The 14,436-nt window shown below is 33.5% G+C and overlaps 1 protein-coding gene across 1 annotated transcript; it reads right to left on the bottom strand.

The window, feature by feature from the left end:
• Nucleotides 1-3,498: 3,498 nt before the first annotated feature.
• klhl10 (kelch-like protein 10) lies at nt 3,499-13,836 on the bottom strand. Its single transcript, XM_069042234.1, has 4 exons — nt 13,534-13,836; nt 12,853-13,482; nt 9,002-9,480; nt 3,499-4,403 (listed from the first exon to the last, which is right to left on the bottom strand). The coding sequence occupies exons 1-4, from the start codon at nt 13,701-13,703 to the stop codon at nt 3,679-3,681; spliced, it is 2,004 nt and encodes a 667-aa protein (XP_068898335.1). The 5' UTR covers nt 13,704-13,836; the 3' UTR covers nt 3,499-3,678.
• Between the last annotated feature and the right edge of the window lie 600 nt (nt 13,837-14,436).

Genomic DNA, 14,436 nt, shown 5'->3' with positions numbered 1-14,436 from the left:
TGACAATTTACCATAATATGTAATTGAGCTGTTAATTTGGTGCTGTCTGCTCTGCAAAATACGTATTACAGTTTCGTGATTACAAACATTTTTTTGTGTTACATAGTTATTCAGTGTTACTGCGATATAGAATTTTCTGCAAATAGTGTCAATAAGGTATTTGATTTTCTTGACGATCATACAGTAATGTATGTTTTCTTGCACCTATTGTTTTATTTATTGCGTTAGACGTATTTTCAATTGCAGCTTTTCTTTGAAAATGGATGTATCGAACGATAACAATAATCAGCAAGAAAATGTCTGTTTTGTATGTCGAAAAATTGGATCAAACTCCGAATCGAGTTCAGACTTGGGAGAAATAATAAAAGTTATGAGGGGAATACCTACTCTAAGAAATGCTTCTGCAGAAAGAAAGAATGGGTTATTAGAATTTTTGAATTCTTCAGAATTTGTTTATGCTCATTCAACATCCCGTCAAAAATACATTCACAATAAGTATATTCAAATACAGTGTGGAAACTTTAAGTGGAATAAATATCATAACTTGGACATAGGTAATTTTTGTAAAAAAATCCGAAACAGGTCGATTTTTGTTTTTCCTTGCCCACATTTTGGCGTATATGGTTTTTGCATATCTGTTCCCGGAAGTCAGCAACCACGCTAACTTTTTTTTCAAATGGAAGGGTATGCCAAGTGAAAGGCTACTTATCAAGGAATACAACGCACCATTTGTTTCCTTAATATTTTCAAAGCTTATTGTGCTAAAAAATAAAAACCAATTTTATAATTTGGAGACTATTTAATGCAACAAATGTTCAAAATGGACACCGTTTCTTTCTTGGCAAATTGCAAATCGATAGTAACATGCATTCCTTAGGTTTTGTAACATTTCCGGTGGGATTTGTCTAATTTCATGCGTAAAACCGAACAGTATTGAAAACCCTAAGTAACGTATTAGGCATGAAATTAAGAAAATCTCACCGGAAATGTTACAAAACGTAAAGGGTACATGTTACTATCGATTTGCAATTTGCCAAGAAAGAAACGGTGCCCATTTTGAACATTTGTTGCATTAAATAGAATTCTTCTTGTAAAATTGGTTTTTATTTTTTAGCACGTAGGCTTTGAAAGTATTCAGGAAACAAATAGTGTGTTATATTCCTTGCGAAGATGGCTTTCAAACGAGGTGTCACTGGGCATATTCTTACATTTGAAAAAAAGAAAGTTAGGGGTGGTTGCGCACTTCCGGAACGAGATATGCAAAAACCATATGTATCAAAATGTGGGCAAGGAAAAACAAAAATATATTGTCAACGGAGCACATTCTTGGATTACATGGATTACATTGCAGTGCAGCTTGTTCAGAGTGCAGTGGTAATAGATGTTTGAACGCTTCTCCAATTTTACAAATGGACGAAGTTGAAGATGGAGATATCGAAGACAATTAGTATATTTTTCATTTCAGTAATTACTAATTAGGTATGTTATTCACGAATAAATGTGTTTCTATAAATAATATGTATAACGTTTTTCGTCAGGTTACAAAGTTTCTGGTCGCCATTTTGGTTCTTTCATTTTCAAATTTGCAATTTTTGACCTTGAGTTCATATTTACCAATCTCAAAAACATAAATAATGATACTTTTTTATCCATATGACTAAAATTATTGCAGTTACTTTAGATTCATTATTCATTTACAATTATTTCTGGAATTTTTCAATAAACTATTAAATAAACAAAGATCGGCAAATTCTAATTGGTAAACATTTTAGTATTGGGTTTTAACAATACAATGCAAAAAACGCCATGAAAATTTATTCACTGGTGCCCTCGTTCGAGGTTTTCCACTTTTTAGGTCTAACGACACTCCACTAGAAGGATATATTTCAAATTTTACGTGCGCTAAGTACTTTCTCTACGTGTTAGTGATTTTTATGCCAACCAGTCTCTTGCTGGACAAACTTATAACTCAGATCATATTCATCGTCTTCATTATAACATAGTGCCCAGTAACACAGGTCCTCAGCCCGTTTGAACAGAAAAAAAAATCTATTTTTAAGTAATAATCACCGTAAAAATTTCACTGTTAGAAAACACTTAATATACAATATATTCAGGAAAAAACAGTCACTTATCTAAATCCACAACTTTAAGAAACAAACGGAAAAGTTATTCATTTTTTTTTTTTTTTTTTGATGAAAACTTCGCACACCAGTGAAATACGTGAAAATGATAACTATTTCATTATGGCGGTTTATGCGCTTGTCAAAACTGTGTCATAGAGCTATTGAAATTATAGAAAACGACGAAGATAGGAAGATATTTGATTTGTAACACTACCCCGTAGCCCGTGTCACAATAAGCCCCACCTAAATTAACCGTGCGTGCTACCGCATTCCCCCAGAAATTTACAACATCCGTCGGTAAATCGCAGTTACCTAAATTAAAAGGTTCTCTTCGATTGGTCGAATTTAGAAACGTTTTTTGGATTTTAATTCGCCACTTTTTCTTTAATTTAAGTACAGCTGCGGAATTAAAATTTCGGGCACTAGTTTTCTGTCACTTCAACAAAATCTCTGTAAAGCACCTTCTACTGTCATCATGACATTCAAAAATTAAACTTTTCTGTGTCAGTCACCCAGTCAATTTTGAATTTTGAGATTTCAGTTAGTTGCACTGAGTGTAATTAAATCATCGCTTAGATATGTTGCCTACCCGTTATTATGCCACAAATGACAATTTTTGAATGCCAAAAAGACAAAAACATGACGAAAGTAAAAAATAAGGTTATTAACGTAAAGGTTGTTTTAGAGTTTATATCATGACATTGATAATACTGCCCGAAATTTAATTCCGCTACTGTACAACTAACTTATTTATTCGAAATGTCGATCCTGCATTTAAAGGGAAATTGATTTATTTTTACACTAGTTTAGGATTACATAAATGACAAATTAGTATCATTTTCTCTCTTACAAAAAGAATAATACCACTATACACAATTTATTTCAACAAAATCATTAAATATAAGTAAACCAGTACACATAAAATATTAAAAACAAATTATAAAAGTTTTATTAACTGTTCTTAATAAAGTGACTGAAACTCCGAACTTTCACCTAAGAAATCTCGAGATTTCATTTTCATGTAAAAAGTATTCTACATTTAAATTATTTTTTAGCGTTGTCGGTGTACATAGTATATTATACCTAATAATGTGGGCGCCAAAATATTCTCGCGGTAAGGCACATAGACCCGACAAAAAAAGCTTTTATTGTAATAAACAGAATTGGAGTGATACGGACACTCTTGTACGCTTAATTTCCTTTCATTAGCTTTATGACCAAGAAGACCAAGACGTGGTCTCGGGGAGCGTATGAGTTCCAAGTAAAACCATAACGTCTGTAAGTAAGCTTGGTCATAAATTTGCCCGAGAGCTTCATCTCCCGTTTCATGAAAATTTTTTCGTCGGATAACCCTAACACAGCAAAGACACAATCTTAATAAAATGTTATATTAATGTATAAAGATGTGTATAAATAAAATAATATGATATCTACTTAGTACATTTAGGTAGTAACTAGATCTCGAACAGACAGCCACATCATATAGTTCATGGAGAATTATTACCTTCCATATAAGAACAACTGAAACAAGTAGTGATGAAGTGTCACAAAATTACTCGGCATCATTCTCTGCATCGTCCAGCTCCATCAGCATCGCGGGATCTTGCGCCACGGCGACCACTTGGTTGTCGTTGTTGTTGACGTCGTTGTCGTTATTATTATTCAATTGCTGCAAAATATTCAGCTGCTGGAGGTTTCCGTGGGCCGCGGTAATGATATTTTCGGGAGGATTAGGCGGATTCGGTATGTTTCCCGTTCCCTGTCTCTGATTTTCCAGCGCTATCATTTTCTGTCTCTTCTCCTCCATTAATTTATCTCGGTGCTTATGGATGTAATCCCCTATGTTGGGTAACCCATCCACCACACACGCAGAAAGCGCCGATCTATAAATATTCATGTCCGTGGCCTCGTACCACTCGTTGGTCTTCTCGTCGTAGCACTCCACGTGGTAGATGGTGGTGACGCCGTTGAAGCCGCCGATCGCGAATATCATATCGTCGATCACCTCTATGGCGAAGTTACTCCGGGGATTGTACATGTCCGGCACCGGCGTCCAGGTGTTCGTGTGAGGGTTGTACTTCTCGCCGCTGCACATCCTGGAGATTCCGTTGAAGCCGCCGATCACGTACACGTAGTCGTGGTAAGCTATGCAGGAGACACCGGATCGACGCGATCTCATGGCGCTGATCAGGGTCCACTGGTTCACTTCGGGGTCGTACACTTCGGCGGAGTGCATGCATTCTTGACCGTTGAACCCGCCGGTGATGTAGATCTTGTCTGAAATGGAAGTTTCTAATGTTCAGACTCGTTGCAGGCAAGAGGGTTGCTTAAAAAAAATCAAATGTGATTTTTTACTTGAAATGAACGCAGAAAGAACGAACGGTGCTTTATGAAATATGACGTCGGGCGTCTCGACAGCTGTTTTATAAGGTGTCTGCCATGATTGCTTCAAAGTAACCGTGTTAACAAACATTTTTTGTTATTACATGTCAGGCGAGAGGAATTGCTGAAAGTTGCAAATTGTTTGGGGGATGTATTACTTTTATACCGTGAAATCATTTAAATTTATAATTAAAGTTGACTATGACTTTAAAATTAGATTGGCAACACCATTGACATCTTGATTTGGTTTGTCAAAGTGGCGTTTCAAAATTCAATACAGAATATGAAATTGCGAGTTAACAGTTGTACATTGTATCAAACACCTGGGTTGGATCTTGGATAAAACTGTTAACTCGCTGTTTCGTATTGAATTTTAAAGAGTCATTTTGACAAGTCAAATCAAGGTGTCAGCGGTGTTGCCAATATAATTTGAAAGTCATAAAAATTAAAAAATTAATTTTAATTTAAATGATTTCACCGTAGTTGTTAGTGTTGCTCTCCTCATATTTATCATCTCAACTAATGGTTAGTTAACGTTAACTATTCAATTGCAGAGTTAACAATAATGTACTCAGTTGCGATTCGACAAACATTAAATGATTTTTTTTTATCTGACAATTTTGTGAAATACTATCCTTCAATATTGCGTCCTTCAACATTTTCATCATCCCATACAATTTCCAGGTTCTAACATCCATTTTTGTTCTATTGCGTTTGTGCATTGTTCTATAAAATAAGACGAGCAACCCAGATGCATATATCATTTTCCGGCCAACTCCCGGTTCTCACATACGGTTAAATTTATATACAAAGTGTTTCTAAAAGAACGTATATCAAGCGTCCTGTAGAATTCGAATATATTTTATTTTTGCCGCCCTATACCATATCGTGGTACCAAATAGAAAAACAGAGGTTATGTACTATTCCGGACACGGAATCTTGGCCAACATTTTTTAGACATTTTCTAAAAAAATGATGTCATTAATAAATGACAATTATTAAATTTTTCTTGTGACATCAAAAAAGCAGGGAAATGGCATTATCGAGTCACAAGTTGAGTTATATTATTCAATAAAGGCCAGTTCACACATATTGGTCAGTTAAATGTCAGTCGTGGCCTTAGATTCCGTGCCCGGAATAATACTGCCGCGAGCAAAAAATTTTGGTCGTCAATGTCATTTCAAAATTTGGTTAGATTGTCATAAATTCAAAAAATTTCCCTGCCTGATTATGCCTATGTCAACAAAATATAAAAAATATTAATTAATTAATTCGATTAATGTCATACAACATGATGATGGAGCATTTTCCATTGCGTCAAACCGTGATTTTGACGACCATTTTTTTTTTTGGCTCGCGACAGTAAATCCATAAATAACAGGTTTTTATTTTTTAATAATAATTACAATACTTATAGAAAAACCGAAGAAAATCACAAGCAAAACAACTAAGACATCAAACTCACGTTAAGATTTAATAATTTGACATTGGACTTTTGACATCTGATTTGACGTCTTCGACGGCTGGACATAGTTTGACACGATAAAATTTTAGAGCCTCAAAATATAATATATTAACTGTTCTGTGGTTCGACACAATAAAATTATGGAACCGCACAATTCCACATGACTCTTGGTGTCTTGGTATACGTTCTTTTAGAGACATTTGTAGTCGATTTGTGGATCAATTTGTACAGGGTGAGTATAAATGATTCTCCCATCGCAGTAGGCGTTTTGGTGACGTACTGGAATCACTGACCTCTATAGAGGTCAGTGACTGGAATGTGCCGCAAGTCTCATAACATGAGTGAGACTAGTATCGCCAATAGGTGGTGCTACCGGCGGTTGTAGATATCTGTCTATTAGTTTGTCTAACGTTGAGAGACTGGCGACACATCCAAAATTTGTGTAGTTTTCAACACCAACTGCGATGGGACAATCATTTATAATGACACTGTATTTATAAATTGTTCCTATTTTGCCGTAGATTAGATATACATACATATTTTTCTATTCTACCTCGTGGTGAATTCATTTAAATTTTTTATTAGCACATCAGAACAATGAAGATTGCCAATTGTTATCAATTTAGTAGTTTTTTTAGCATTTTTGTCGTAATTGGGTTCAATTTTATTTTTTGAAAATATCTTCAGCAAGAAAGATTTTATTATAAACTGTGCAACTCTGTGTCGTGTTGAAATAGTTTTACTGACGAATGGATTCAATATTAATTAAGTACTTAATTGAAAAAGAACTATAGAAAATGTGACATTTGCAAAACGCACATGGTTATAAAGTAAATTCAGGATGGATTGCATATTTCAAAGTCAAATAATTTTATTTTTTGGCTATGTGATTATGTTTTAAAATAGTAACATGCAGGGAATCAACATAATGCGCAGCGTAGTAAATTCAAGATGGATTGGGTGTTTCAAAGTCAAATAATTTTATTTTTTGGCAATGTGATTATGTCTTGTAAATAGTGACAATCAGGGAACCAACATAATACGAATTTAGCAAGGCTCAATCCAACGTGGCATCACTTGCTCTTTCAGTTTAGTAGAATTTCTTAATTTGGCAATTTACCTTGACGCAGCAAATTGACAAATTCAAATTATTATCTATCATCAAATCAAAGAAAATTAGGATTTTGAAATGCCTGCAAGTATTTTATTCTTGGCCCAAAAAAAAGGCAGTAATTAATAAATTATTGGCAAGAACGTTACAATTGACAATTGACTAAAACTTGGGAAAGACGAGTTACTTTGTTTTGAGTATTTCACGAAATATCAATTTTCATTTACCATAACCTCAATTTCTTGTTTGACACTTTTTAACTAGAATAGGCTTTGTTTATACTCTGAATACTGGTTATGAATCTGTGTGTGTCGTATTCGTACAATCTGCAACAACATATTAAAAATGACACTGACAGCACGGATGTCGTTGAAAATAACTACACGTGATAATGATAATAAACAGAGAACATTTATAAGTATATAAAAATAATAAAACAAATGGAAGCATCTCAAAGTTGCTTGCAGTAATCAATTGAGCGAAAGCTCAATCAGTCAATCACAATGTATTGTTTTGGAGATAACTTATAAACAATTACAAAAGTAAGGAACAAATGTGACTATTATGGAAATGGAGATGCTAAAACAACATGAATTCACCAAGGATATATCGGAAAAGGGATCACAATGCGACTGAAAATGCACCCAAAAAAGAAAATAACGTCACGTAATAGCATAGAAGCAGCCACATGATGTCGGTATGGATTTAAAATAAGTTTATTCTGAAAGCTTTAAATAAAGCAAAACCTGTTTTAATTGGTAACATTTCCAATAATTTTGAATAACTTTGGTTTAATACGAGTAAATAAGAGAATAATGTAAATGCACTTAAAAGAACTGTAAAAACCTTAGACAAACCCCAAATTAATATAAAAAATGTAACTTCTTAGATCACAGTAAAAGAAATTAAGCCAAGCATAAGAAATCACTAAGAAGCATAATATGGGATTCCTCTTCGTCTTTCGTTTTATTTAAAAAAAAACACAATTTTTACCAAAAAAAAACAATAGAAAGTTTCAAATTTGTCCTTCAACTCTTTTCACCAAGGATATCTTGAGAAATAACTAATACTAACATAAACTAACAAAAGCTTTACTAGAAATAGTCAATTTTGCAAGAAAGATTAAGTGCTTGTCCTATTTGATCAACAGATTGGCAAATAACGTGCAAGAGAAGATTTTTTCAACTTTTATAAAACAACTAATGGGGTTGCCATTCAAGAAAGAAATTTAAATTAGTCAATTTAACAGTACATCAGTTGTATGGTTAAAAAATGAAATACTTATTGAAACGATGTTATCATCACTTCATCACATCTTACATCTTAGATTGCCGAAGGTAAATCATAAGGGAGTTTATTTTATACATGTCCTCAACTTAAAGTTTTACACACGCTCAAACTCCCAATTAAAGGAAAAAGTTTAATATCTGTTCCAAGGACTTATTTTAAAAATATCGATATATCGAAATGTTAAAAACTCGTAACGAGATATTTGTTCTTTGACTCCGTAGAAATTTTGCACCCCGTACATTTGCACATACATAAGTGTGCACTTTGCCGCAGTGACGATTAGAACGTCAGTGAATAATGTCAGGTGACATTCAACCCCAAAGCATTAAACTGTTACAGAACATTAGAACAAGTTCGTTAATGCAATGAGTTATACTCTCATTGTTGATTAGTAGCAGAAACTGGTTCAGCGACTATGACCAAATATTTCAACTAAAAGCGCCAATGCTTAATGAATTTAATTAAAAGCTTTTGCTTTTTCTTTTTTTGAGAACATTTCCGTAACGCGGACCGAGAGCAATTAACAGGTTAATTTGCCACAAAAACGGAATACACTCGGACCTTCTCACAGTATTCCAAAATAAAGGGATAACAACGAAAAGACGTCGAATACACAATCAAACTCACTGTTGAGATTACAAGCGCTGGCGTCGGACCTCTGCATGTTCATCGACGCTATCAACGACCACTGGTTGGTCTTGTAATCGTACTTCTCGGCGGTGTTTTGTCTGTGGTGTCCGTCGTATCCACCCATCGCGTAGATAATGTTATTGAGGACGGCGGTGCTGACGTAACACCTCCTAGCGTGCATGGGGGCGATCTCCTTCCAAAATTTCTTGACGGGGTCGAAACACCTGCACGAGTTGAAATAGTCCATACCGTCGAATCCTCCGATGACGTAGATGTTGAATCCAACGACGGCAGTCCCGTGGTACGCTCTGGGACCCGACGGGTCCACTTCCTCGATTTTGACCCATCTGTCGGCCCGCGTGTCGTACGTTTCTATGTAGTTCGTCGGGGAGCCGCCGCTCCAACCCCCGATGGCAAAAAGGACCTCGTGGGGAAGACGAGGGCGAGCGATTTCAGGTGTGACCACTTCACCATTTCTGAAAAAGAAATTCGAGCTGGAGAAAGGTGACAATAAAGTTATGCTAGAAATTTAGAAGCTGAAAATATTAAATGAGGGTGAGTTCATATTTACATGAAAGGTCATTAAAAAAAATGCTATTTGATCCAAATATGATTTTCGGTGTTCATATTAAACCTATCAAAAAGCTTCTTGCAGCGACGTAAATGTAGCACAAAGTGCATCTTAACAATATTTCTCTGCACATTCATTAGTTTTTAATTTTTATAAGTATATTTAGAAGACACAATTTTTAATCATCTAACATCTAGAATCCTTTTTAGCAGACTTAAATAAGAAATATCTAATAAAAGCATGACGTTATATTTTCTCATAAGTGGTGGTTAATTTTGATTGTTTGCTTCAAAAAATTTAATTCATTCAGACTGCTGTCAAATTTTGCTTTCACCCCATAACAGCACTAGTGCAATTGTATTGAACTGAACAAAAAAATAAATTGATCAATATGAAAATACATTGTTTCCTATTTTTTTCTGTAACATTTTTTAATACAGTAGTAGAGGTCTTGGATTTTCTCATGGACTATGAGTCATATCTGCGCAAATGACGAATATCGGTGTCAAGTAGGCGCTACAAACCAACCGGAAAACATCGTCATTCGTTACGTTAGTTTCGTCTCGTAACCGTCTCTAAGAGTAGATAGTGTTACCTCGTCGCTAGTCGACGTTATCAGTTTTCATTTACAGATTTTTCACTGGTTTATCGGTCCTCCTTCGCGCAGATATTTTCAAGGTCATAGCCCATGAGAGAATCCAACACCTCTACAATATTCAATGACTGCATGAATATTGGGAAATCTGGCAACGATCTGATTGCACATAATTTTTTTAAAGAAAAATATAAAAAATATCAGAAAAATTTATGTTTATTATACATATATTTTATTATATCCTCACTGCGTTCGTCGTGCTCTAAACCCTCTCGTTGTGGAAGTCGTATAACAATATACAAAAGTGATTTTTATTTATCTCTTTTAGTTTCTATCTGCTCCACAATAAAAATTGCTTTTAAATCATAAAAAAAAAAATAAAGCAGTACTGATTTTTGTTTAAACTAACAATACTTCTATAATATAATAGATATAATCTTGTACAAGCGTTACAATTGTAAAATAATCTTGACAGACAGAAAAATTTTAATGCAAGAAAACCACAGTGTACTGGGAAAAACCATTTTGGCGTTTTTATGATTAGATCAACTTATTTACGCTTTTGCTTATTTCTTCACAATTAATTCTGTTCTTTTTAGCACTCATCAAAAGGTTTTAATACATAATGGGCTAAAACGACAGTCTAACTAAACTTTTTTTTTTTTATAAATAAGCCTGCGTACGAAGTCGAAAATATACAATGAACACGTAATAACACTAACACACTAACCAAACAATGTCAGAAAATTTTGAAATAATTAAGAAAAAAATATGAACAGTTAGAAACTTTGCAACATATGGAGATGTTATAAGAATAACAAACAATATACAGTGAGCGGCAAAAGTATGGAATAAGTTCATTAAAAATTAAACAAAATTTTTTTCAAAAAATTCTTTGAACCGGTCAATTTTAGTTAATAAAAATACATATTTTAATGCAAAATAAAATTCCAAACAGTAATTAATTTGTTTTCGAGTTATGACGTCATCGATAGTTTTTTTAAATAGAAACCCCCAATTTTTTTTCTTGATTCTGATAGCTCTTTTAATTGTCTAAATGCCAGTATGAAAATTTTGTTACCTTACATCAGGAAATTTTTGAGAAAAAAAAATAAATTTGGAAAAATTAAATTTTATAACGAACAAAAACAAGTCAAAAACTGTGTTAGTAAGTATTTAAAATTATGGAATTAAATGTTCGAATTGCCATCCCCCAGTTTGTTGACAATAAGCAAGTTTATGAAGAAATTCCCCCTGTTTTAGTTTTATCCCAGCACCCAATCAAAATTAAAATTTCTATACGTTGTGTTTCTGTTAAATGAGTCATTTTCGAAAACGTTTTGTAAAACAAATAACACATACGAATGAAATTGACAGTAACATTTGACTATTTGATTTACCTACTTGATTTTTTGACTTGTTTTTGTTCGTTATAAAATTTATTTTTTCCAACTTTATTTTTTTTTTCTCAAAAATTTCCTTATGTAAGATAACAAAATTTTTATACTGTCATTTATACAATTAAAGGGGCTATCAGAATCAAGAAAAAAATAGGGGGGTTTTCATTTAAAGAAACTATCGATGACGTCATAACTCGAAAACAAATGACTGCTTGGAATTTTCTTTGATACTAAAACATGTATTTTTATAAACTAAAATTGACCTGTGCAAAGATTTTTTTGAAAAAATGTTGTTTAATTTTTAAGGAATTTATTCCATACTTTTGCCGCTCACTGTATATTTATCCGACCGCGAGGATATAATTTTTAATATAGGTATACCACCATTTACAACAATTTCCTTTCAAAGTCAAAAAATGGTTAAATTTCAATAAACCACTGTTAAAATTAAGACTGCATCCGCCGCACATTTCCTGTAGTTTCACACTTTTGTAATTTAATAATTAAAAGTCAGAAGGGTTTAACTTACAGAGATAATAATTATAAAGATATATTCCTAGTTTTATCAACAGAGCTTTAAAAGAATATGTCTTTCTAAATGAGTATGTATAGCTTTAGTTTTCTTCAATATCGACAAACTAATCTGTTGCTATTGCTTGCGTGTTGCTAAAAGGTCGATAACAACATTTTTCGAAACACTGTAAGAATATTTAGGCAATTATTGTAACTCAACTTTAAAAGCAACTGTTCGCAAAAATTCATAAAAAAAAAAAAAACTTTAGTCCTAGCTAGAATCGTAATTTGATCGATTTACATTAATCGTATACTTTCTTTGAACGTTGAGCAAGACAAATCATTTTCATCTGAATCAGGCTTTTTATAAAAATTTAATCCTATTACTGTTTTTGGAAATATTTCAAAATTAATTTAATAATAATTAATTAATTCCTTAACATTGACACAGAACATAAAACACAAAAAAGTTAAAATGTGGAGGCAATACGCCGGTAATTATGTTGATAAGCACTGCACTATTACTTGATAGTATTATCCGTAATAGTGTATGTACTCCGGCAAAATTGCCGTGCCGCCGGGTGGAGATGGGATACGAAGAAAAAATAATTATTAGTTAGCATTTTTTTCAAATTAGTTTTTCTTCCTTGGATTTTTTCTAAATAGCTTTTTTGCATTTAATTTTTTTGGGAGTGACAATACGCAGCAATGATAAATGGAAGCTTAAATATTGCTAAACTAATGAACTGAGATGCGAGTGCTGAGTTACTTGTGCATTATCCTTTCAAGATCGTATAAAAATTTCAGAGTTTCGATGACCATAGGTCGGCTTTCATCGCAGGAAGTCACGTACGGGTGGTCCTTGACTTTTTCCATGAAAAACTGAGTCTCCAGCAGGCCCAACCTGATGCACTTCATCAAGGCAACGATGTGACCCTTGCGTTGCTCCGGGTCGTGGTTGATCCACTTCAGGATCGTCTCCCATACGATCTCTTCGCTCTTGACGTTGAGATTGTCGGCATTGATGATTTCTTGAAAATCTTTTAGCGAGAGCATCAAGATTTCGTCGCTTTGCTGTGAGATCTGAATGAAGTTTTTCATGATAAAACGCCAACATGTTTGTGCAAGTTCTGTACAGAAATGGTTGCGGGCGAAAAGCAAGATTCCGATGCAGTTTTTCGGGTTGAGAATGTTCTCCAAATATTTACAGCACATTTCCAAAGCACCCAACATACTCAAATAATCCGCGGTTATAAGAACATCAAAAACATTATTCTTGTTTAAATCTAATTTCCTTAAATATGCATAGTTGAGAAGAAGGTGCATCATCTCTGAGCTGACGCCAGGGATTTGCACTTTGGTCTCGTTTTTGTTATGGAGCAGAGTTGTGAAAGCAGCTCTAAAATAGACTTGATTAGTAAAATTTCAATTTGAGGTAGCGTGGTAGTGCCTGAAATAGGAGCTGCACGCGCATAGTAAAGCCCTGTGGATTGGAATTTCTGTTCCGTCATCAAGAACTATTATTGCGTCACATAACTGGTTATTTTCTCTAAGATCGTACAATGTCTGCATGGCCTGCATGCTCATACATCGTCCCTTACCAGTTTCTGCATCCTGCATTTCATCGTACTTCTGCGTTTTGGTAGAAATCTTTTAAGGAAGGTCAAGAACACAAATAATTTTGATAAATATGAGTTTTTGAAATTTGTTGAAAGTCAAAAATGACAATGGAATCCAAGATATCTATTTCAATTTTTTCAGATCAATTCTGATTTGCTCATTTCGAACAAGTGAAATGTTTCCGAAGGCGCTGATTGGCACAAGGTTTTACCATATTCTTGTTTAATGAACTACGTAAATGAATAAAAAAACATTTCTTTTACAAAATAAATAAATAAAATTAACCTCTCCGAATTCATTTCGAAATGTTCAACGAAAAAATAAATAAATATTTCTATTCTATTCCAAACTGTTGAAGTTCACTGTATTCTAGCAGTTATATTATTTTATATCATATTTTCCTTCCACTCTGAATTTTCAGTTTCTGCATTGCACTTTTATATCCCTCATCACTCATTAGCCACTCTTTTTCTCTTCACTGATCTGACTACATTCTTTACAAAATTTATTACCATTTTATATGATTTTTATCTTTCCAAAATGTATTTAAAATACTTCATTGTTGGTTTATATTGCTACAAAATGTATACTTTGTATATAAACATACACATACACACATACTGCAGGCTGTTTTTGAAATATACCTACAAAAAAAAATGTTAGTCGTGACGATGGGTTGAATTAATTAACAAAAAATGTTTATAATGAAAGAAATTATTGGAAATTTACACTA

The sequence above is a fragment of the Tenebrio molitor genome, chromosome 3 (assembly GCF_963966145.1).
Source record: "Tenebrio molitor chromosome 3, icTenMoli1.1, whole genome shotgun sequence".
NCBI classification, from domain to species: Eukaryota; Metazoa; Arthropoda; class Insecta; order Coleoptera; family Tenebrionidae; genus Tenebrio; species Tenebrio molitor.
The sequence above is the reverse complement of the archived record's forward strand: the minus strand, read 5'-3'. Positions and strand labels throughout refer to the sequence as shown.

Excerpts from the sequence above, each read along its gene's own strand:
- klhl10 (XM_069042234.1), bottom strand. The coding sequence starts at position 13,703 with ATGCAGGATGCAGAAACTGGTAAGGGACGATGTATGAGCATGCAGGCC. Across the intron at positions 9,481-12,852 it reads CTTGAAAGGATAATGCACAA|AAATGGTGAAGTGGTCACAC; the intron begins GTAACTCAGCAC and ends TTTCTTTTTCAG. Across the intron at positions 4,404-9,001 it reads CAGCGCTTGTAATCTCAACA|ACAAGATCTACATCACCGGC; the intron begins GTGAGTTTGATT and ends CTTCCATTTCAG.